The sequence below is a fragment of the Castor canadensis genome, chromosome 7 (assembly GCF_047511655.1).
Source record: "Castor canadensis chromosome 7, mCasCan1.hap1v2, whole genome shotgun sequence".
Classification (NCBI taxonomy): Eukaryota; Metazoa; Chordata; class Mammalia; order Rodentia; family Castoridae; genus Castor; species Castor canadensis.
This window is the reverse complement of record NC_133392.1, coordinates 143,958,023-143,979,893: the sequence shown is the minus strand read 5'-3', so window position 1 is coordinate 143,979,893 and position 21,871 is coordinate 143,958,023. Positions and strand designations below refer to the sequence as shown.

At 51.4% G+C, this 21,871-nt stretch overlaps 1 protein-coding gene and 1 pseudogene across 7 annotated transcripts; both read left to right on the top strand.

Annotated features, from left to right (window-relative positions):
• The first annotated feature begins 1,067 nt into the window (after nucleotides 1-1,067).
• On the top strand, nucleotides 1,068-1,176 carry LOC141425331 (small nucleolar RNA SNORA32; annotated as a pseudogene).
• Nucleotides 1,177-5,735: 4,559 nt separating this feature from the next.
• On the top strand, nucleotides 5,736-20,132 carry Extl1 (exostosin like glycosyltransferase 1). 7 transcript variants are annotated; one of them, XR_012450024.1, is made up of 12 exons: nucleotides 5,736-7,369; nucleotides 13,091-13,181; nucleotides 13,634-13,741; nucleotides 14,569-14,718; nucleotides 15,289-15,421; nucleotides 15,594-15,700; nucleotides 16,485-16,574; nucleotides 17,238-17,324; nucleotides 17,707-17,867; nucleotides 18,551-18,719; nucleotides 18,867-19,171; nucleotides 19,297-20,132. XR_012450024.1 is itself a non-coding variant. In XM_020158743.2 (11 exons), exons 1-11 carry the CDS (start codon nucleotides 6,591-6,593, stop codon nucleotides 19,062-19,064), a joined length of 2,043 nt encoding a protein of 680 aa, XP_020014332.1. In that variant the 5' UTR covers nucleotides 5,736-6,590; the 3' UTR covers nucleotides 19,065-19,285. The 7 variants fall into 7 exon arrangements, 6 of the variants coding, with proteins under 6 accessions (XP_020014332.1, XP_073937034.1, XP_073937037.1 ...); XM_020158743.2 differs by lacking the exon at nucleotides 19,297-20,132 and having other exon boundaries at nucleotides 14,599-14,718; nucleotides 18,867-19,285; XM_074080933.1 differs by lacking the exon at nucleotides 19,297-20,132 and having other exon boundaries at nucleotides 18,867-19,285.
• Nucleotides 20,133-21,871: the final 1,739 nt, after the last annotated feature.

Here is a 21,871-nt window from a genome sequence, read left to right as displayed (position 1 = left end):
CCCCTCTGGTTATTTTGGAGATGGGGTTTCCAGGGCTGGTGGAATGGCTCGGGTGGTATTGTACCTGCCTAGCAAGTGTGAGGCCCTGTATTCAAACCCCACTAATGTCAAAAAAGAAAGAAAAAAGAAAAAAAGGATTTCAAGAACCATTTGTCCAGGCTGGCCTCCAACCTTGATCCTCCCAATCTTAGCCTTCCAAGTAGTTAGGGTTATAGACTTGAGCCCAGTCACTTTACTTTTTGAACCTTACTAACCTCATCTGTAAAACTGGGAGAAGGGCCACCTGCTTTGCCTCAAGCCTGAATCTTAGTAGTTCGGTAGGGCACATGGACAGCAAGTGTGTCAGCCCTGGATTTCTCCATTTTATAGAAAAAGCAAATGAGGCTTAATGAGCTACCAAATCACAATCCTCAAGATGTTGAAAAAATTATCGAATAAAAACATATTGAGCAGGAGTCAAAGTTGTAGTTCAGGGGCTGGGGGTGTAGCTGAGTGGTAGAGCACTCGCCTAGAAAGTACAAGGCCCTGGTTCCATCCATAACTCCGAAAAACAAATAAACAAAAAATTCAAACAAAACAAAACCATATCTTACTTTTTGCTGAGGAAATCAGTCAGATCCACACTGCTGGCTCAGGACTCATTGATGGTAGTCCATGGTGCACAGAGAGTGCTAGTGAGATCCTAAACCGGTGAATGTTTGGCAGTGTGTGACTTATGACCTTTGGGTGTTCTTAGATGTCATTTGATACCACAGTGATACCAACTGTGGGACAAAAATCTCTTCTACAAATTAGCATCTTAGTTCTCAGACTTACAAAATATCTGGGCTTGTTAGGCAATGACCAGTGGATTGACCATCCACCATCTCCTCACTGCCTCACTTCCACGGTTTGTATAATTTTCCTTTACAAAGTCAAGTGTCAAGTGTTGATAAGCTAGGAAATCAGAGAATTCATCTTCCGACCTGCATCAGGATTACTTCTGAGAAAGAATATTCCAGAACCAAATCTGGAAAGCTTAATCCTTCTACCACTTTAGGCTGATGCTAAGAAAACAAAGGCTCAGATGGTCATGGAAATCCAGTTTCTCATTTGCTGTGGACATGACCATAAAAAATCTTCCCACAAGGTTTTCTGTATGTTACTTTGTTAGCAATCAACATATTGGAAACACTATTGTCCAGTAGAACTAACAGTGCAAGCCACAGGACTTTTCTAATGGCTACTTCATTGCTAATGAGATTTTGTAAGAATCAAATATTGTGTAACATTGCAATATTTGTAATTGTGTGTAGTTGATGCTCTTTCTTGGCTATGGTATGATCATTTCTTATGTTTTTGTCATATAGTACAACTGGATCAAGCATCTTTTAAAGAAGGCTATCTTAGAAGAAAAATCAGCTTTAGAGGTGACCTTGATGTGCATGTGCAGTGAACCAATCAAAACATGAAGCAAATTCTGTTTGTAAAATTATTAAATAAAAATTTTTTGACATTAAATAATTTTGCCAAAGAACGAAAAGAAAGACTTGGGAAAAGGGTGTACTTGGGAGAGAGGCAGAGGCCAGTCCTGCTTTCCCACCCCTATCTCTGGGTCCCCTGGATTGCTTCCTTGGCCCTGCACAGTTGACTCCAGGTGGTGGGGGGACCCACTGTCAGCCAGCACTGCTTAGTATCACGCTGAGGGCAGGATGCAGACCCACAGCAGCTGGTATTACAGAGTCTTATGAGGATGTGGACTCTTTGGGTTATCTGTGCTCAAGCAAGTAAGCTCGAGACTCCAAAATATCCTGAAATCTCTGAGCCCCTGCACTTGCTAATTCTGCGCAAGACACCCAGGGGCACCAGAGCTGGAGGAGTCAACAGCAACAGACAAGAACAGTAGATGTGTTTACACAGGTGTCATCCCTTGCAGGCCAAGTATATTTCTTCGTGAACAGAGGTGGAGGTACAGCAAAAACAGGGTGCAGGATGGGGAATCCAAAGTCCAGGTCCTAGTCTACTCCAAATGGACAGCTAGGTGTCCTAGGGCAAGTCATCACACCTCCCTAGGTCTAGGGGAAGGAGGGGATGGGAGGATACTGTTTGTTAGGTGCCTGCTCTGTACCAGACATGGTGAGTTGAATGCTGTACATTCATATCTTACTACTCTTCCCAGCAATCATTTAAGAAAGGAGCCATTTTACAGGTGAGGAAACAGAGGCACAGTGAGGCGAAGTAATTTGTATAGGAACACACAGCTTGTTTAAAACACTTGGGTTCTTGCTCTTAACAACAGCACTATTTAGCATACCAGGCCCCTTCCTCTCTGAAGACTGCGGCATTCCCTCTGCAGATGTCAGAACCAATCCTGAAGAGAAATGAAGAAGGAAGGAAGACCCAAGCAAGTCACATGATGGTGATAGCCCTCGTTCTCTTAAGAGTCTCAGGCAGGAAGCAACCCTATACCCAGGCAGCCCCCAGGCTGGGGAAGCAAAACACTGCAGTGCTCTGAGTTCAAGTTGCCATCAGGAGCACTTCCTGGTCCTCAAATCCAGAGAAAGGTCTGCTTCAGCCTGTGAAGCCCCCTACAGTGAATCAAAGGTCAAGCCTTGCCCTCCTTTCTTCAATGCTGTCCTCTTCGTCCTGCCCACTATAGGATGGGGTCTCCTGGCAGCTTTGATAAGCACTGAAAAGCCCTGTAGATGCCTGGAAGCCTTTGACAGTGCCCAGAGATCTATTTTTAGGATGAGCTCAGCTCAGTCCTTTATGCCAGGATGCTCCACCTTCTCTGCCTCCATCCAAACCCCACAAGCTGTCCAGACAAGCCCAGACCCAGCTGGCCTGAGAAGGTTCCCTGCAGATATGAAGGGAAGAAAGGGCTCCTGTGTGTGCACAGATGTAGGCATGGGCACAAGCCAGCCAGGGTCCAAGACTGGGGTGGGCAGTGGAGCAGGATCAGGTTTTCTCCTAACCCCCTAACCTACTGACTATGGTCTCTTAGCCACCCAGATTCTGTCCATCTTACACTTATTTGTCAGGCTTTGTGGGACTTTACTGTCATAGTGTTGGAGTGAGAAGGATGTGTGGGACCTGGCTCTTAGATTCAGAACTGGACTTCTAGTCTTCTTTCCCCCCAAATGGCACCCATCCCTCAGGCTTCCCCATCTCAGTAGAACGATAAATCCCATGCTGCTTATGGCCACACCTAACACCTGATCTATCAGCAAACCTGTCCCTTTACCATGGTCAGAGCAGCTCCAGAATCTAATGACTTCTCACCCTGTTCTCCTGGTCCCAGCCATGGCCGTGGCTCACTTCCGCCGCAACCTGGTACAGCAGAGCTCCTGGCCTTGTCCCCAACCCTACGGTTCATGTGGTACTGGGAAAACAGTCAGGTGACAGGTGATGCCTGGCCACATGGCCACTCTTCTGCCTCAGAACCTTGCCCTGGCTGTCTGCCTGCTGGCGTGGTCTTTTCCTAGGACACCTCTACACCCTTCCTTACCTCCTCAGGACTTCACTCAGAAGTCAGCTTTTTCAGCTGGGCACTAGGGGCTCACACCTGTAATCCTAGCTACCTTGGGAGGCTGAGATCAGGAGGATCATGGTTCAAAGCCAGCCTGGGCAAATAGTTTTAGAGAGTCCATCTCCAGAATAACCTGGATGGGTGGTGGAGGGGAAGGGAAGGCAGCTTTTCAGTGATGCCCACCCTAGTCCCATTTAACATGGTAACAATTTCTCCAAACAGCACAGGAGGGTTTTATTTTTTAGTTTTTTTTTCTTTCCTCTTCCCTGGAATGTAAGCTAAATGAGGACAAGATCTTGTCTTCTTTGTCCACTGCCCTCAGTACCTGTCTGGTCCACAGTGATTAGGCTCATTAAATAGCTGTTGAATGAATGGGTGACAAACAAGTAATAAAAAGTCTTTCCTGCCTCTAGGCCTGCCATTTACTTCCTGTTCCCACACAGCCATTTTTGTTTCTCAAAAATACGTTGCTGTGTTCTTCACAGGATCAGAGAGAGGAGCACCCTCAGCATGCTTGCCTGGGAATGTGTCTCCATGGTAGAACGCATGCAGGAGGCCCTGGGTTACATCCCTAGTACTGCAAACACCAAACCCAAAACCCCAACACCACATCGCTGCCTTTCAGGTCTTAGGGTAGGCATCACTTCCTCGGAACGGGGCAACCCTCTCTGCCCCTGGGTTAGGCAGCCTCTCTCTGAGTTCCCAGGTCCCCCCCACCATACTGGTCTCTCTTTTGCCCAGACAATGAGTTAAGAGGGTGAGGGTCGTCTGTCTCACTAGCAGGTAGAATGGTTAAAGGAATGGATGGCCTAGGTCCTGGATAAGCCATGGGAATGTAGGCAAAGTTACTTACCTTCCCTGTGTCCTGGTTCCTCACCTGGAAGCTCCCCTTCACAGGGTCAAAGAGAGGAGCTCCCTCAGCATACTTGGCACATAGTCATGTTAGTCGTTCATGTTGCACTGCTCGTGCCTAGAGTGGAACCTGGCCCAGAGTTAGTACGCCTTAGTTTTTGTTATATGAACAAATGTATGAATGAATGAGTATGGGAATCAATGGATAAAAAAATGGAAGGAGGACCTGGAGGAGGGCCCTGACCTAGCCAGAGAGTTGGAGCAGCTTCCCATAGTCAGGGAGTCTTCTGCCAATTCCTAAGGACAAAGAATAGTTAGCTAGGCAAGGTGGCCAAGTGCAGGCAATTAACAGCACATGCCTCTTTGGCATGAGAGGACCTGGTGCTTGTGGGAACAGTTGCCCATTGCTAGGTGACTGACCCCTTTGTGGCAAGAGGTCAGTTTCCCCTTGGTCTCCATTTTCAAGATGTTTCTGGGTGCATGGACTGTATCCTGCCCTCAATTGGCTGTTCACTTAAGACAAAATGTTCCCATGGTAGCTCCCCCATCAGATCAGGAGCCCTCTGAGATCAGGTGAAGGCAAATGAAGAGGAGGCCCCCTTGTTGAGGGACCTGTCCTAGGGAATAGGCCTGGACCTAACTTGGCAACCATCTCATGGTGTTTGCTATTATCTCCATTCTAGAAATATAGAGGGTCAAGATCAAACACTATCCAGCCTATCAGAGATAGAGGCAGAGGTCTACTCTGCCATTTCCTGTGCTCTCCCTGGTCAGATTAGGGTTCCTCAGTGGATGCTATCACCCATTCCAGACTCACCTCATAGAACACAGACCAAGCAACGAGCTAGAGCCCCATCTACCTGGGGTGTGGATGGACTCCCATTATACCAAAACAAAAGGCTGGAGCTGGATGAGAGTGGAGGTGGGAGAACACTGGAAGAAGAGGGGACAAATCCTGGGGACAGTTGGGGGTGCTTTACGCAACCCTTCACACCACCCTGACTCTTCACCTATCAACTCTAAAGGCTCAGACACACAGCTTGGGTGACAGACAGTCAGGACCTTGGGGTTCAAATCTCCTCCTGACACTTCTTAACTGGGTCACCTTAGGAAGATTCCATCCCCTCTCTTTTCTCATCTTTAAATAAAAAAAATGACAGAAACCTCTGCCTTAGACCATTGCTAGAAGATCAGAGAGACAGTGGCTGTGATTGCTAGAGGCCATCTGTGAGTTGTGGTGGCTACTGGTCATTATTGTTAACAACCTGGGAAGCTGGTTTGCAAAGGGTTAAAAGGAGACCCTGCCTCCCAGTCAGGAGCCAATCAGGGTGGTCAGGGGAGGAGCCAGACTGCTGCTAGGAAAGAGATCTGGACTGGCCAGATGCTGCCTGAAGAGGGAACTGGAGCCGGTGCTGCCAGGGCTTGGGGGTCATGGGGCAGGGGCTTGGCATGGAGATCCTGGATGCTGTGCTGTGACAGCTCGAAGTCCAAGGGTGCAGGGCAGCTGTGGGACTGGGGAGGGGTTGAGCTACCTGGGCTGGGGACAGGGGCAGAGTAGAAGAGGACCAGGACCCTGAGTCTTTTTGCCAACCCCCCCAGGCGGTGGGGGGGGGTGCGGCACTGGCTGCACCCAGGCCCTGACTTCTGTTGGCTCTAATAGCCCACACAGGCGCAGGGTCTAATTTTAGCTCCAACCACAGGAGTGCCTGCCAGCAGGTACAGGGTTAGCTAGGGCTGCTTCTTTCCAGCCCTGCCCCCTGGCTGAGCAGCCACTGTGGGATCCCTGACCAGTCAGTCCTCAATGGCCTGATAGACAGCCTTCCTCTAGGTCAAGGGCAAGGGCAGGGGTCCAGCCAGAAGGGCAGAGAGACCGGACTTGCAGTCTGGACAAGAGTTGCATCAGCCTGAGCAGTGCCCCAGGCAGGAGCGCCTACTGGGAGGACAAAGGCTAGCTTAGTTGTCCAAAAGCCAAGGGAGGAATCAGAGTCCTGAGTGCAGGAAAACAAGTCTTAGGAAGCTGGGTCCTCCTGCTTCCCATGGGTGGCCAGTGACTCACTGTTTGACCTTGGGCAGGGAGTCTGCCTGCAGTGGGCCTCAGTCTTCCCATCTGTACAATGAGAATGCTGGACTAAAAGTTTGACCCCAGCTCCAGACTTCCACTCTCAGGTCCTGTCCTCCCTGCTTGCCACACAGACTCCCAGCTTCCCCAGCCCTGCCTGTGAGTGGCCACATGCAGCTGTGGAGAAGAAAGTTCCTCTGGCTGGCACTGTCAGCCTCCTGGATCCTGCTCATCTTCCTGGGAGTCTTCCCCCTTCTCCGCTTGGCAGTGCCCCCCAGGCCTCAGCCAGGCCACCCCAACGGCTGGCCCCACTGGCTGGATGCACCGCTCCTGCGGAGTTTCTTTCAGCTGGAGGAGCTCCCAGAAGATGCCCCTCAGCCTCCTCCAGCCTCCCATGGTGGCAGCTGCAGCTGGGGAACCTGCTTTGACACCTCCAAGTGCAGGGGCAATGGCTTCAAGGTCTTCGTGTACCCAGCAACTGGTCAGACCTCTGAGGTGCATCACAGGATCCTGGCCTCCTTGAAAGCCTCTCACTACCACACACCCAGCCCCTCAGATGCCTGCCTCCTCCTCCTCCTTCCCAGCCTGGACTCCCCAGCTCCAGCATGCAGCCTGCAGCCTCTGCACTGGAACAGGGGCAGGAACCATCTAGTCCTCAATCTCCACCCAGCTCCTTGCCCCCGGGCCTCCTGGCTGGGACAGGCGATGGTGGCCGAGGCCAGCCCCATGGTGGACACCTTCCGGCCTGGCTTCGATGTGGCGCTCCCCCATCTTCCTGAAGCCCACCCATTGCGAGGTGGGGTTCCTGGCCAGCTGCAGCAGTACAGTCCTCACCCCGGGGCAGCCCTGGTAGCCCTGGCAAATGAGAAGGGCAGGTGGTACATGCCAGGCACCCACACCTCTGCCTGTCCCTGGAATGGGCACTGTGAACAGGATCCTGGACCTGAAAAGTAAGTGAACCTTCCCTCTTGGGGGCTGCATGGGAGGGAGGCTGTGACAGAAGGAAGCCCAGAAATGAGGGCAATGGGCAGGATTGAGATGGGGAACCAGCCGGTCCTGGCAAACTTTGGTCTCATCTGTAGAAAGAGGGAGTAGGGTTAGACAACAGAAAGCACTTCCAACAAGAAGACAACTTGCCTCAAGGGATGTCAAAAGCAGATTTTGGAGTTCTTCCTTGGGGATCTTTAAAAGCAAAACATGAGTCACTCCTACTTATTCCCTATCTGTTATTCCAATCTCTCCTACCATAGCATTTTATGTAACATACATTTGTATGTGGCTTACTAGGTGTTAAGCACTTTTATAAATAGTGACCGTGTATAATAAAATAATATTAATTGCTTTCATTTAAGTGTTTGTATACCAGATACTAAAGCTCAGAGAAGTAACTTATGAAGCCATCCAGCCAGAACAAATACAGCCAGTTTTGTTTTTAGGGGATGAGTACTGGAGCTTGAACTCAGGGCCTTGCATTTGCTAGGCAGGTTCTCTACCACGTTGTTCCATGCCCTCCAACACTTTTTTTTTTTTTTTTTGTCACAATAAAGCTTATTATGAAAACAGGCTGCCTCCAACACTTTTTTCTGATTGGGTCTCACATTTTTGCCCAGAGGCTGGCTTCATACCTTGAACCTCCTACCTATGCCTCCCAAGGAGCTGGACTCATGGCACGTCCCATAATTCCTGGCTTGATTATTCAGATGGAGGTCTCACTAACTTTTTGCCCAGGCTAGTGTCCAACTATGATCCTCCTGATCTCTGCTTCCCAGTAGCTGGATAATAGTGAGCCAACATGCCCAGCTATCACAGCCAGTATTTTAATCCAGAATTGCCTGTCTCCAAAACCTTCAGTATGAGAGCTCTGAGTTTTAAGAGTTCGTCAACCCTGTCAAGTGCCTCAGAGGGGCCTGGAGATTAATACACTGGACATAGCTAGGGGTTGTTCCTGCAGATTAAGCTCGAGGAAACAGATTTTGGTTCTAGCAAATATGACTTCAGTTGCATCTAAAGAAGAATGTCCTCCCAGTGAGAGTGCCTGAACAGAGATAAGGGGATGGGGCCTGGAGGACATGGTGAACTGTGCAGGAACTTCTCTTTCTTCCCCCTCTCCCAGGCTAGCTGGGGTAACATACCTCAGGTGATAAAGCAGTTATCCCCCAGGCTCCTGAACCCCCTAATCTCCAGGAGGCCAGCGGTATTCCAGGCTGGCCAGTGGGCAGGAATGGAAGTCCTGAGGCTGTCCAGGCTGTGTGGCCGTGAGGAAGGCTCCGTCTCCATCCCCTGCAGAGCAATCTGAGGAGGAAACTGCCCTTTCTCATCCTTCCTGTACTTTCTCGCTCAGTCTCTCCCTGAGCTCCCCTAGAACACCATGGCTGTTCTCAGCTCCACTCCCCTCCCAGAAATTCTTCACGTGGCCAAGCCCCTATTTCGGTTCTGCTTGGGGCTCCCAGGGCTTCTCTCAGCCAGGGAGCTCCTGTGGGAATGGAACCCCTTCACCACTTGAAGGCTCTCAGGGGGCCAGACCAGCCAGGGGTCATTCTCATATCCCTTCTGTGGGGACCTGTCCCTAGTGTCCTGGGCAGCAGCCAGAGGATTGAGGGTTCTCAAAGGCCATTCAAACTCAAGAGTCCAGAGAACCACAGAAGTTCACCTTTGGTGACAGAGCTCCCAGTTACCATGACCTCCCTCCCCTGCTCCCTCCCTTCTTTTTCTTTTCTTTCTTTGTTTTTTGGTAGTACTGGGGTTTGAACTCAGGGCCTACACCTTGAGCCACTCCACCAGCCCTATTTTTGTGAAGAGTTTTTCAAGGTAGGATCTCACAAAGTAAATAGTTCAAACCCAGGCTGGCTTAGAACTGAGATCCTCCTGAGTAGCTAGGAGTACAGGCCACTGGTGCCCAGCTTTTTTCTTTTCTTTTTTTTTGAGATAGTCTCACCACTATGTAGCTCAGACTGGTCTTGAACTTGTGAGCCTCCTGCCTCAGTCTCCCAAGTGCTGAGATTACAGTGTGCACCACCATGCCTTAGCACCCTTCCATTTCTGATTGGGCACTCAGCTATTCTTGCTGGCAGGAAGTTCTCTTTTGGCCGACCTTGGTTGCTGTAAGTGTAGTTTGCTGTTTCAGTCTGCACTGCTTTGAAAAACTGCACACAGCAGACAAGTACTTGCTAAATGTTTATTGCTGGATCTAAAATGCGCCAGAACAGGCAATGGTCTGGTCACCCTCTGGGTAGCATTTTTTTGGGGGGGAAGGGGGATAGCATTTTTGATAAGTTTATTTCCTAGGTATAAATCTGGGCAGTCTTTCATTGTTCTCTGAACTTCTAAAAGTTTTGTCTTTGGCCTCATCCTACCTGCAGGTGACAGTACCTGTCATCCTCAGGGTAGCTTGGACCTCAGTTTCTCAGAAGTACCAGGCAGCTGCCTGGACCAGACACAGTATAGGGACAGAGCAAGAAGGAGGCTGATAGCCACAGGTCCAACCCCAGAAAGTGGCCTGAATAAACAAACACTGGCCGGAGAAAGAGGCATTCATAGGCCCTGCCACTGTCCCACATTCACTCAGCTGGCAGGAGAGGGCAGGGAAGCTGCTGGCATTTGGGGAAGCCCTGCCTTGGGCCAGGTGCTGCATCAGGCCCTTTCCAAATTTCTCTGAAGCCCCATTTAAGGGAGGCATTATCTCCATTTCAGGGTGCAGGAAACTGAGGCTCAGAGAGGTGGCATGAGTGAGCCAAAGGCCTTGGGTGCCAAGGTTCTCTGTTCACCAGGCCCCTCTCACTTTACTGATCAGACGCTTAGAAGTGGTAGAATTGGGATCAAAGCCTGTCTGGCTCCAAGGCCCATGTTTTTCCACCTTGGCTGAATAGTCTCCTGTTGCCTTGGAACAAGGGTCCACCCATTTAAATTGTTATTTATTGATTTTTATGAATAGGTAATTCATTCACAGGGTACAGAATTCCAAAGGTACAAAAGGGTATACAGTAAGAAGTATCCCGCCCACCCCGTCTTCTGACCACCCACTTTTCCTTCCTGGAGCCAAGCACTGTTTCCAGTTTCTTGTGGTCTTCTGAGAAGCTCTGTGTGAACACAGGCATATAACGTATGCAGATCTCCTCCATCTTTGGTGTAAATTCAATGCATGTTTTCCAGTCCCCCAGCCTATATTCACTGGATACAACAGGGACTCTGTCTAGGACCCAGGACACTTTTCTTTTATTTTTTTAAATTTAATTTAATTAATTTATGTATTTATTTTGCAGTACTGGTATTTGAATTCAGGGTGTACACCTTAAGCCACTCCACCAGCCCTTTTTTGTGATGAGTGTTTTTGAGATAGGGTCTCCCAAACTATTTGCCTGGGCTGGGCTTGAACTGTAATCCTGATCTCGACTTCCAGAGTAGCTAAGATTACAGGCATGAGCCACTGGCACCTGGCTCATTTGTTTTTTTTTTAAGACTGGGTCCTGCAATGTAGCCCAGGCTGGCCTCAAATTCACAATCCTCCTGACTCAATATCCCTAGCACTGATATTACAGGTGTGTACCACCATGCCCAGCTCTAATATACTTGGGGGGCACATGAAAATGCTTTCAGAAGAAAAATGAATGTTTCTTTTTATATCAGCACTGTTACTAAATAAAGCTTTAGAATTTTTTTCATAGCAATTGTTGCAAAGGCCACAGTGCCTACAGCACATGGAAGTCACAATGCAGCCCTGCCTATGGCCAGGTCGTAGTAGAACCCTGGGGCCATGGGCAGAGCCACACTGACCACCCATGGGCTCTGAGGCCCTGGGTCTCTGGCAGACACCCTTACAGGGTTACAGAGTTCTAAGGCTTAGGGAGCTGCTCACATGGTCACCACATGGATACCCAAGTTCCCTCTGTAACACTCTCTCCCTGAGCCCCACAAAGGTGTTCATCCAGCCTCTGCCTACTTGCCTCTACTGATGGAGAACTTACTACCTCCCAAGGCTACACGCTGGCTGCACTTTAGGCTCCTCAACTGAATCTGTGCTGAAATTGGCCTCTCAGATACCTGCCCATTGGTCTTGGTTCTATCCCTAGGGCCACACTCATTTAGTGCCCACGGAGTGTCATTCTCCACCTGGCACTCTGCTAGGCCTGAAAGTGCTGAGACAAGAGAGAGTCAGCCCCTGCCCTCAGGTAACAGTCCTGTAGAAGACAGCAGTGTCAACGTTTTGGCCCACTGTCAAGTAGAGAAGCTGTGAAAGCTGGCTACCAGGTTCCTCTACTTCAGAGTTGAGTACCTCTTTGGACTTCGATTTCCTCATCCATAAAATGGGATAACAGTGCGTGCATCCCATTTCAGAGAGTTGCTGTGAAAGTGAGTGAATTCGTGACTGTAGACTACTTAGAACTGTGCCAAGAGCAAAGCACATGCTTTGTAAAGGTTGCCTGGGAGATCAAGGAAAGCTTCCAGGGGAGGTGATGGTTGAGTAGGAGGAATTCCTCAGGCTGGCATTGCAGGGAGGGTAGTTGGGGTGAGGGAAAAGGCACCAAGGAAGGACCAGGGAGGGTAAGGGACAAGGGGTACGGTTAATTCAGCAGGACTTTTGTCTCTTTTTGTATTCCCGGAAGACTTAACCTAGATCTTTCCAGTACCTTACAGCATACTGGGGAGAGGGGTTGAGAGAGGTGTAACTGTTTGGTGTTGTGGCTTTAAATGTGGTGAAGGGTGTCTTGAGGTTTATCTCCTGGCTTCCTCCAGGGGAAGCCTGGTAGACAACTGAGTACCAAGTGGAGGACAAAGGAGGCCAGGGTCTTCTGGAGATCCCTAAGCTGCCCTGGCTCTGGAGCTGGCACATTTTGGTTCTAGTCCCTGCTCTGCCCCAACCCTCTCTGGACTAAGTGTCCCTATCCGCTCAATGAAGGATGGGCCAGAGGCTGCCAAATACAACTAGGCCTACTTCTGGAAGGCCAGAGCTAAGGAGAGACTCAAGTCTCACTGACCAGTGAGTTCAAGGTGCTGGTCACCCTCCATCCCTTCCCTGCCCAAGTTGGGTCATGGCCATTAGTTCCCTGGGTGGGCAGTACTGCTCCTCCCTCACAGACACACACAAGCCTAAGTGTGACGCTGAGCTTGCAGGGAGGAGGTGGAAGGAACAGAGAACTGTCCTCAGGATGGGAGAGCCTCTGGGCAAGAGTTTCCTGTGTGGTTCCAGGCCAGAGGCCCAGCCCACCTCATGACAGAGAAGTCTTTCATAGGCACTGGCTTCTGCGGTGCAGTGCAGGAGGGCTGGGCATGGAGGCCACTCAGATGAGGGGTGCTTGTGAGAATTTGCTGGTGGCACAGTGAAAATAGAAGGAGCCTGGGAAGCGTTAGGCCCCTCTTCTCCCATTTTGCAGATGAGGAAACTGAGGTCCAGTGAAGAGAAGGGCAGCATCTAAGGTTGCCAAGGGCACCAACCTAGAACCCATCTCCTGTCTCCTAGCCAAACAGTAGATGAGGGGCCAGTGTGTGCTCAGGTTTGTTAATGTCAGCATGTGGCTATGTTGATGTCTGAGAACACGATGGTGGGTGGTGGGTGTGCACATTGCGTATGGGAGTGTTGGTGTGGGGTGTTTATTGTCACTGAGAGAGCCAGGTGGGATGAGGGCCAGCTGTCCCAGGTCCATGTGTGTGAGGACCCCCCTCTTGTGCCTTCTTAGGACCCACCCTGGGGACATGCTGCCCAATGCCACTTTCTGCCTCATCCCTGGCCACCGTCCTGAAGCCTCAAGCTTCCTACAAGCCCTGCAGGTACAACCCCAGCTTGGGCATCCTGGTCCTCTGTCCCTTTCCCCTGGAAGTGGCAGGTGTGCTGGGCACAGGCCTGTGAGAAGGGGCAGTTAGATGTTCTTTCTTTCTTTCTTTCCTTTTCTTTCTCTCTTCTCTTTTCTTCTCCTCTTTCTCTCCTGCTTCCACCCACCCCATACTGGGGTTTGAATTCTTGCTAGGCAGGCACTCCACCATTTGAGTCATATCCCTAGCCCTAGCTGCCTACTTCTTTACTCTGGGGCTCAGGTGTGCCTGTGGATACCCCATATTCACTGCAATCTTCAGGACAACACCCTGTCCCCCAGGGTGAAAAACAAAAAAGTCCTTCTTTGTCCCTTGCCTCCAACAACAGCAGCTGCTACCTTGGAACAGAGGGGCGGGGATGGTATGTGCAGAGTGGGAACTGGCTTCCTGGTAACTGCCCTGTCCCCCAGGCTGGTTGCATCCCTGTGCTCCTCAGCCCTCTCTGGGAGCTGCCCTTCTCAGAAGTCATCGACTGGACTAAGGCGGCCATTCTAGCTGACAAGAGGCTCCCACTTCAGGTAGCTCAAGGCCCTGTCCATGTGGTGGGGACTGGACCTGGGGCATGGGAAGGACCATGAGCTCTGGACTCCCAAAATCCTGGCCCCTAGACCTCAGTCTTCATACCTGCCTCCCATTTAGGTACAGTGACTAATTTTCCTCTGCCCCAAGCCTCCCTCTGGGACTCCCATGGGATGGAGGCAGAGACTCCTGAGGGTGCTGAAAGCAAGTCCAGATCCTCTTTCAGCCTTAGTTTCCCCATCTCTACAATGGGATGTTAAACCAGATGATTGCCATTTGCCCTGCTCCCAAGGCCCATGACTGCTTAAATACCCAATTTAAGGAAAGGCTACAGAAAAACCACAAATCAGAGTGCCTCTGTGGGATGTGGGATGGGAAAGCAAAATGCACAATGACTCCTATCTAATGGAAACTAATCTTGCCCAGCTCTTTAAAAAAAAAAAAAAAAAGAATCCCCTGGGGAGTAAGAGTGGCATAGGGAGTTAATCACAGCCACCAAATATTCATTGAGCCTCTACACCTGCCAAGCACTTTTATGTGTCATCTAATTTAATCCTTACAACCACCTGTGAGGAAAGTACTATTATTTCCATTTCACAGATGAGAACACTGAGACTCAGGTATAATAGTTTGACTACAGTCACATGGTTACCAAGTGTCATTTAAGCCCAGTTCCATGTGATCCTTGCATTCAATTGCCATGTCTCCTGGGACTCAGCCTAGAATCGTTGCTACTGAGAGCCATGAGGAGGGGGCTTTTGGATCCCAGATTTCCAGCTCCAGGTTTCTCCCTCTCAGGGTCAGACAGGGTTTGATAAGGTCCCAGGCCTTCTTCTGTTTTCCCTCTGTGCTGCAGGTCCTGGCTGCACTCCAGGAGATGCCCCGTGAGCGGGTCCTCACCCTGCGTCAGCAGACCCAGTTTCTATGGGATGCTTACTTCTCTTCAGTGGAGAAAGTCATCCACACCACTCTGGAGGTAAGAGGGACTCACCTGTCACAGGCCCTGGCCCTGGACCCTTGTTTCCTCCCACCCCCTTTCCATCTTCCTCTCCCTGGACACCTCCTCTCTCCAATGTTGGAGCTCCTCCCTTGAGGATGACTTTCAGTCTTGGCTGTGAGCTCTTTGACACATTTCTCTCCAATCTTGACCTTGTTTTCCCCATCTGTAGAGGGGACTGCTGTGGCACATTGATTCAAAGCATGTGCCATCTCCAGCTGATGGCAGTGGCTGCCTGGGGTGCTGGGTAGGGAGAGAGTCACAGGATCTTCTGGACTCTAAAAGAATGTCATGACCTGTTAGAGATGTCTGCTGGGAGTGGGGAAGGAGAGGGAGGCAGTGAGTTTGTCACCATCTGCCACTTCTGGAGCATGTCACAAATGCCCCCTCCTCTGGACCCCAGCTTCTCGACCTTTTTGCCCTCAGGGGTCTAATATGTGGCTATCATCCTCCCCTGAGCCTGAAGGGGGTATGGTGGAGGCTATGTCAGGGCCTCACTTCCCTAGGCCCTGGCCACCCCCTCCATACAACCTTCCTCTCCTCTCACAGATTATTCAGGACCGGATCTTTGGCACATCTGCTCGCCCCTCACTGCTGTGGAACAGCCCCCCAGGGGCGCTTCTGGCCCTGCCCACTTTTTCCATGAGCCCCCAGGACTTCCCTTTCTACCATCTGCAACGGGGTATGTTCTTGGGATGGGACAACTTGAAGTCTCCCAGCCTCATCCAATGAGCTTTGCCAAGATCCTCCCAAAGCCCACAACATCTCTCCTTGCCCTTAGGGTCCACCACTCAGGTCAATCTCCAGAGGGCTCTGTCTTCTCCCCTCTAACAACTTGTATCTCCTCCCCCCAGGCTCCCGCCCTGAGGGCAGATTCAGCGCCCTGATCTGGATGGGGGGCCCTGGCCACCCCCCACTGAAGCTCATCCAGGCAGTGGCAGGCTCCCAGCACTGTGCCCAGGTCTGTCCCTTGACAGCTGGACTCTTGGGACCCAGGGTGGGGGCAAGGGGTATGGGGAGGACCTTTGAATACATTTAGACCCAAAGGATGACTACACATTTTGAGGGGAGGCACAGGGAGGATTTCCAATGATCCTTGCTGCTTTCCTCTTTAAGTCCCAAGTTTCTTGCTCCTTTCCCCCAACTCCATGGGAACTGGGGGAAGCCCATGAAAAGCTGATGGCTCTTGGGAGGCTGGAGAAGAAAACATTCATTCTTTCATCCATCCATCCATCCATCCATTCAATTCATTCATTTGCTCAGCAGTCATTTTCTAGGCCAGGTCCTAGGACTAATGCTGAGGATGCAAAGAAAAAGCGGGAGAGGATTCTGCCCCAGGCTTCGGATTCAGTTAGCATTTCCTGGCACATAGACTGTCAAATCTGTCTTACAGAGGAACCAGGTAGGCTCTCTAGGAGGAAGGAAGCAGTTCAGCCAAAGCACAGAAGGAACAACTCCACAGACAGACATTTGGATAGGTCTGGGGATGACAAATAGCCAGAGGGAAAATGGGGGCGGGGCATGGAGTCAGTACCCAGGCTACCACTACCAGAACTCTTGCCTTCCAGAAAACCAGAAGCAACAACAGGGGAGCACTGAAAGGACATGGATCCAAATAAACCATCCTCTCCTATGTGCATAAGCAGCTGCTCTCCCATGCTCCCTCCACCCTGAGCAAGGCCACTCCTGAGACTCCCCTTCTTGTCCCAGATCCAGACTTCAGAAACAACCCCCTTTCCTCCTAGATCATGGTTCTCTGGAGCGGTGAGAGGCCACTCCCATCCCAGTGGCCAGAGACAACAGTGCCCTTGACAGTCATTGAGGGGCGCAGGAAGGTGAGGGAGGAGAGAAGTACAGAGGGGTGGGCTCGGCTGGTAACTGGGGAGGGCACACATCTGGGTGTTCAACGTTGGGCCTGAAGAAATCAGACCATGGGTTCCAGCTGGAGGTCTAATAGAAGCAATTCTCTTCCCTCTCTGGCCCTGTGAACTGTGCTTTCAGAGCAGTGGGGTTCACGTGATGAGGGAGGCAGAAGAGTCCACAGATGTCTCAGATGAAGGATGGGAAGAAGCCTAGGATCCTAGGGAAATATGGACAGAGGGCAGCAAGTTGGGCCAGGAAGGTGTGGTTTGTGAGAACTTGGGTGGGTGGGTGCCACCTGCTGGCTGTGTACTTCTAGGTAAGTCCCTTTGTTTCTCTAGACCTGTTTCTTTCAAATGAAGGATGTTTGCCAGCTCCTCCCAAGGTTGATGTGAGTAATAAGATTACAGAGGGAACCTGAGATGTCAAAACTGAATTGCCCCTAGAGTCAACTACTCCATTTGACCAAAATGGAGACTGAAATCCTGAGAAGTAAAATGAGCTCTGGGCAGGCTTGCTGTATCCATAGCCCTTCTTTCTGCACCCTGCCGGAGGGCTCCTACCTATTGAGTGTGCATGAGTGTGTGTGGGGTGGGTCCTTCCTATGACTGAGTCACTCTCATCCTCTCTTACTGCAGACCAGTGACCGCTTCTTCCCGTACAGCGCCATCAACACCAACACCATCCTCAGTCTTGATGCTCACAGTAGTCTCTCCACAAGTGAGGTGAGGGCTGGGCCCAAGAGGAGCCCAGTGTGGTGGGGACAGAGACTGAGGACACTGCAACCCCTCAGGTTCCCAGAAATAGGAGCAAGTCCTGAGGTCCAGTCTTTGGTTTTAGGAAACTTCATAGCAAGCCACTCGGCCTTGTCTTTAGAAACATAGGACAGACATTACACAAAGGCCATCCCAGCTGGAAAGTTCCCCAAGTACCCCTTAGAAATGTTTGTGCTACACTTCTAGTCAGCTCTAAGTGATGGCTCCCAGTCTCTCTGCGACAGCCCTATCTCTGCCTCTCAGCCAGGCTGGCCTTGCCAACATAAGATGCAAAGATGTCCTTAGTTGGTCAAGAAGTCCTTTCTCACAGTTCACTTAAATCCCTCCCCAGGTGGACTTTGCATTCATGGTTTGGCAGAGCTTTCCAGAGCGGATGGTGGGCTTTCTGACATGGAGCCACTTCTGGGATGAGGCCCGGGGTGGCTGGGGCTACACAGCTGAGATGACCAATGAATTCTCCATGGTTCTCACCACGGCTGCCTTCTACCATAGGTACAAATGCTGATCCTCACACAGGGCTCAGAGGGCCAGAGACTCCTTCCATGAATGAGTAGGTGGGCCTTGAGCTCAGAGATCCATGTTCAAGGCCCAGATCTGCCACTTCCCACTCCAATTATGTAATCCTGGGAAGGTCTCCTCACTTCTCTTGGGTTTCAGTTTCCTCATCTATAAAAGGGGATGTCTTCATTCAGGTATGACCATCCAGCACACAGATCAGCACACAGATGTCCAACAAATAGCTAGTTGTCATTTAGTGGATAAGGACAGTGTTGGGGTTGGTGGTGGTGGTCACTCTAGGCAACATCAGCCTGGTTAATCCACAATCTTCCTACAGCTCGTTTTGGGGTGGCCATGTCTGATAGCTTTGGAACCAATCACCCACCCCAAGTCCGGCTCTGCCTGAGTTCAGACCTTGGAGCCCATGCTGTGAGCCTCAAGGAGCTGTAAGGCAGAGGGAAGGGAGCACACCACTGCCTGCAGACAAGCCATGGGACACATGGAGAGCTGTTCATACCAGGGTTAGGAGCTCTCTGAGAATAGCTAGGGCAGGGAGCACACCTTTCAGAAGTGGTTTGGGGATTGGGGTCAAAGAAAGATGTAAGATCAAGAGGGACGAGAGAGGACTGGGTGATGAACTTGGCTGCAACCTCTCCCTGTCCTCTCCCCCTGCCCAGGTATTACCACACTCTTTTCACCCACACCCTGTCCAAGCCCCTGAGGACCTTGGCAGATGAGGCGCCCACCTGTGCGGACGTTCTGATGAACTTCCTGGTAGCAGCGGTCACCAAGCTGCCCCCTATCAAGGTCCCCTGTAGCAAGCAGCACCAAGAGGGTGCTCCACTGGTGAGGAGCCACGGGGGATGGGGAGGCACTAGGAGACCACCCTCTGTGGGGAGGGAGACAGAGACGATTCTCTCTCACTGTCTAACCTAAATCCTTCTTGCTGCAAAGAGTTGGGGGGCTCAGAACACATTTCTCCTCACCTTACAGTCTCCTGGGGGTACTGGACCCCGGCCAGAGCCGCAGTCTCCACCCCGGGACTGTATCAATCAGATGGTGGCAGAGTTCGGCTACATGCCCCTGGTGTCCTCTCACCTGCGTCTGGACCCTGTTCTGTTTAAGGACCCGGTGTCGGTGCAGCGTAAGAAGTACCGCAGCTTGGAGAAGCCCCAGGGAAAGGGTTGCTGAGGTCCTTAGCCAGGCTTGCGGACCTCGCCGCACCTGCCTGAGAGACATGGGAGAGCCAATCATGACAGCCCATCTGCCAAACGACCGATCCCGATCAGCCAATCACGGTCAGGATACTAAGGGGCGGGGCCGTGCTTAGTGTAGGGCGTTTTCTGCCGCTATGCCTCCTTGCGGGTGGATTCCCTTGTTTGAAATACCTTTCTCCGCAGAGCTAATTTCCACTTTCTTTCAGATCCTTGTCTGACCCTCACGCTCGGCCCGCGATGGGTTTAGTCTCTCCAGTTCACGCTGGTCCCAGATCCCTCCTGGGAGCCCCGGAGGGCGGGTCGCGCCCTCTTCTCCCTGGTCTGGCGAGAACACCGCAGAGGTTTGATGAGTAGATAGACAGTTGGAAGAGACATTAACTGTATGCCTGCGTGGCAGAACGTGGACAGGATATGCCAAGAGACAAAACCCGGTTCCCTATCCCCTCCCGGGGTTCCTAGTCCGCGAGGAAAGCAGCTATCCGCAGACGCCTGGGTTGCCAGGCTCAATCTTTGCGCCCTAGCGAAGGAGCCAAGAAGTGCGGGGAAGCGAGGAGGCGGGGGAAGACACGGAGATGGCGCGTGGCGCCCGCGTGGGAGACCCTTGGCTCAGGCCTGGCGGGCCGCCCTGCATTCCCGGGCTGGACCACTAGAGGCCAGCGCCGCGCCGCACTCGCTCCTCCGAATAGGGAATCGCGTTTAAACACCCTCCGGGTGAGAGGGCGGGCAGGGGGCGTGGAGGGTCAGTGGTGTGTGCTGCTCCGGGCTTGAAAGAGGGGAAGGAATCTAAAAAGGTAGCCTCATAGTTCTAGTCTCCTCACTTGGAACTCAGAAAAGGCCATTTTCAGATGGGCTGGGCGGGAGGAAGGCTGTCCCCTGCGCCCTGTAGGTGAGGGTCGAGCAGGAGAGGGGACACCGGTTCTCTCGTGTTCATCCACCTGGAACTGGAATTATCACTTCCGAAATAAAGCGCGTGTCCTTGCCCTCCTCACGCTCAGGCTATAAATACCCTTAAAGCAGCTGCTCAGGGAGTTGGGGGGAGGATTCAAGGCTTGCGAGGGAGCAGGGGCGACTCCAGAGGGTGGGGGTAGGGGTCCAGCCCAGGTCCAGGGTGTCGGGTGTTTTTCTGCTTTGATGGCTTCGCCGCTGTGGAAACTCCCGTGACTAGGTCGCTGGCTGGGACATACTGTCCCCTGAGGCCTCTCCAAGGCCTCCCACCCCCTTCTGCCAGCTTGACCCCTGGTCCCCGTATGACTCAGGTCCTCCCTAGAGCCTGTCATAGCTGGACCTGCAGAATGGGTGTCCTTTGGAAGGCAGGGGGCTGCCAATGCTTGAGGTGAAAGAGGGACTGGAATTTGTAAGGGGGGGAGGGGAGGCAGTCTGGCCCAGGGTCAAGAGCAGTTGAGGGTGGATGAGGAAGCACACAGCTGTAACCCAGGCAGCGTTCCAAGAGTGGGGAGGGCTTCCATTGCTAGGCCGGCCCAAGGGAATGAGGCACCTTTCCAAATGCTGCTTGGGCACCCAGGACGCAGAACCGCCTTGGCATGGCTGTGAGTGTGGGGAGGGCGTTGCTGGACTCCTGAATCTTGTACCAACATGCAACTCAGAGCAGGCACCCAGTCCCTGGTGTAACAGGGGTGGTCTAGAGAAACAAAGCAGAAATTCTAGAATTGCCTCACATTAGTTGTGTAACTTCTGGCAAGTAGCTCAATATCTCTTAGCCTCTGTTTTCTCATCTATAAAAATGGAGTACTAGGGTTTGAACTCAGGACCTACACCTTGAGCCACTCCACCAGCCCTTTTTTTTGTGAAGGGTTTTTTCAAGATAGTGTCTCACAAACTATTTGCCCAGGCTGGCTTTGAACTGTGATCCCCCTGATCTCTGCCTCCTGAGTAACTAGGATTACAGGCATGCACCACCAGTGCCTGGATATGGACTGTCTCTTGAGAGGGGTGCAGGATTTGGCACACAGTGAAGCCAGGATTCAGGTTCCTGGGTCCTGTCAGAGCTGAGGGGTGGGCATTTGATTCCTGACACTAGTGAAGTGCAGCCATAGCACCAGCAGCACCCCCACAGTTCCAGGCACACACTGATGACTTCACAGACTTTGAAGGATCCCCTGATCTAGCTCACAAACAATCCCAGTGACCCTGCTGGAAAGAGGTTATTTTATAGATGGGAAGAGAGAGGATAAAAGGAGGAGGCAAGCCTGGTATGGTGGCACAGATTTATAATCCTTGCACTTGAGAGGCCGAGGCAGGAGGATAGAGTTTGAAGACAGCCTGGGCTACGTAGCAAGACCTTGTCTCAAAAAAAAAAAAAATTAAAGTTAATGTTTGCCATCTATTTTAAAGGGGCAGGGCAAGGAACCAGTCCCTCTTCTTCCCACCATGGGCAGGACAGAGTGAAGACAGATTAGGGAGGCTGGGGAGCCCATCTGGTTCCTCACAGGCAGCCTGTGGTCAAAGAGTCCCTTCTTTCCAGGATGATGATCAAAGTAACCACTTTCCAATGACCACCAGGTGCTTGGCAGGCTTTGGCTCTGTCCTCACAACAATCTTGTGAGGTAGGTGATACATTCTTGGTCTCCAGATGAGAATAAAAAGCACAGACAGGCCAACTGGCCTAAGAACACTTTCTATAATGGCAGGAATAGATATTAGGGCAGGGCTTCCTGGTAACTGGGCTTGTTGCCTCTGAGACTGGGGATAGGTCTCCCCTCTTGCATCTTATAAATACAAGCCCAGCCCCTACGTCAGGACTCTTCACACCCAAGCCTCAGG

Coding starts and splice junctions, on each gene's coding strand:
- Extl1 (XM_074080933.1), top strand. CDS start 6,591: ATGCAGCTGTGGAGAAGAAAGTTCCTCTGGCTGGCACTGTCAGCCTCC. Junction 7,370..13,090: donor CAGGATCCTGGACCTGAAAA/GTAAGTGAACCT, acceptor GTGCCTTCTTAG/GACCCACCCTGGGGACATGC. Junction 15,701..16,484: donor GCTCCCAGCACTGTGCCCAG/GTCTGTCCCTTG, acceptor CTTTCCTCCTAG/ATCATGGTTCTCTGGAGCGG.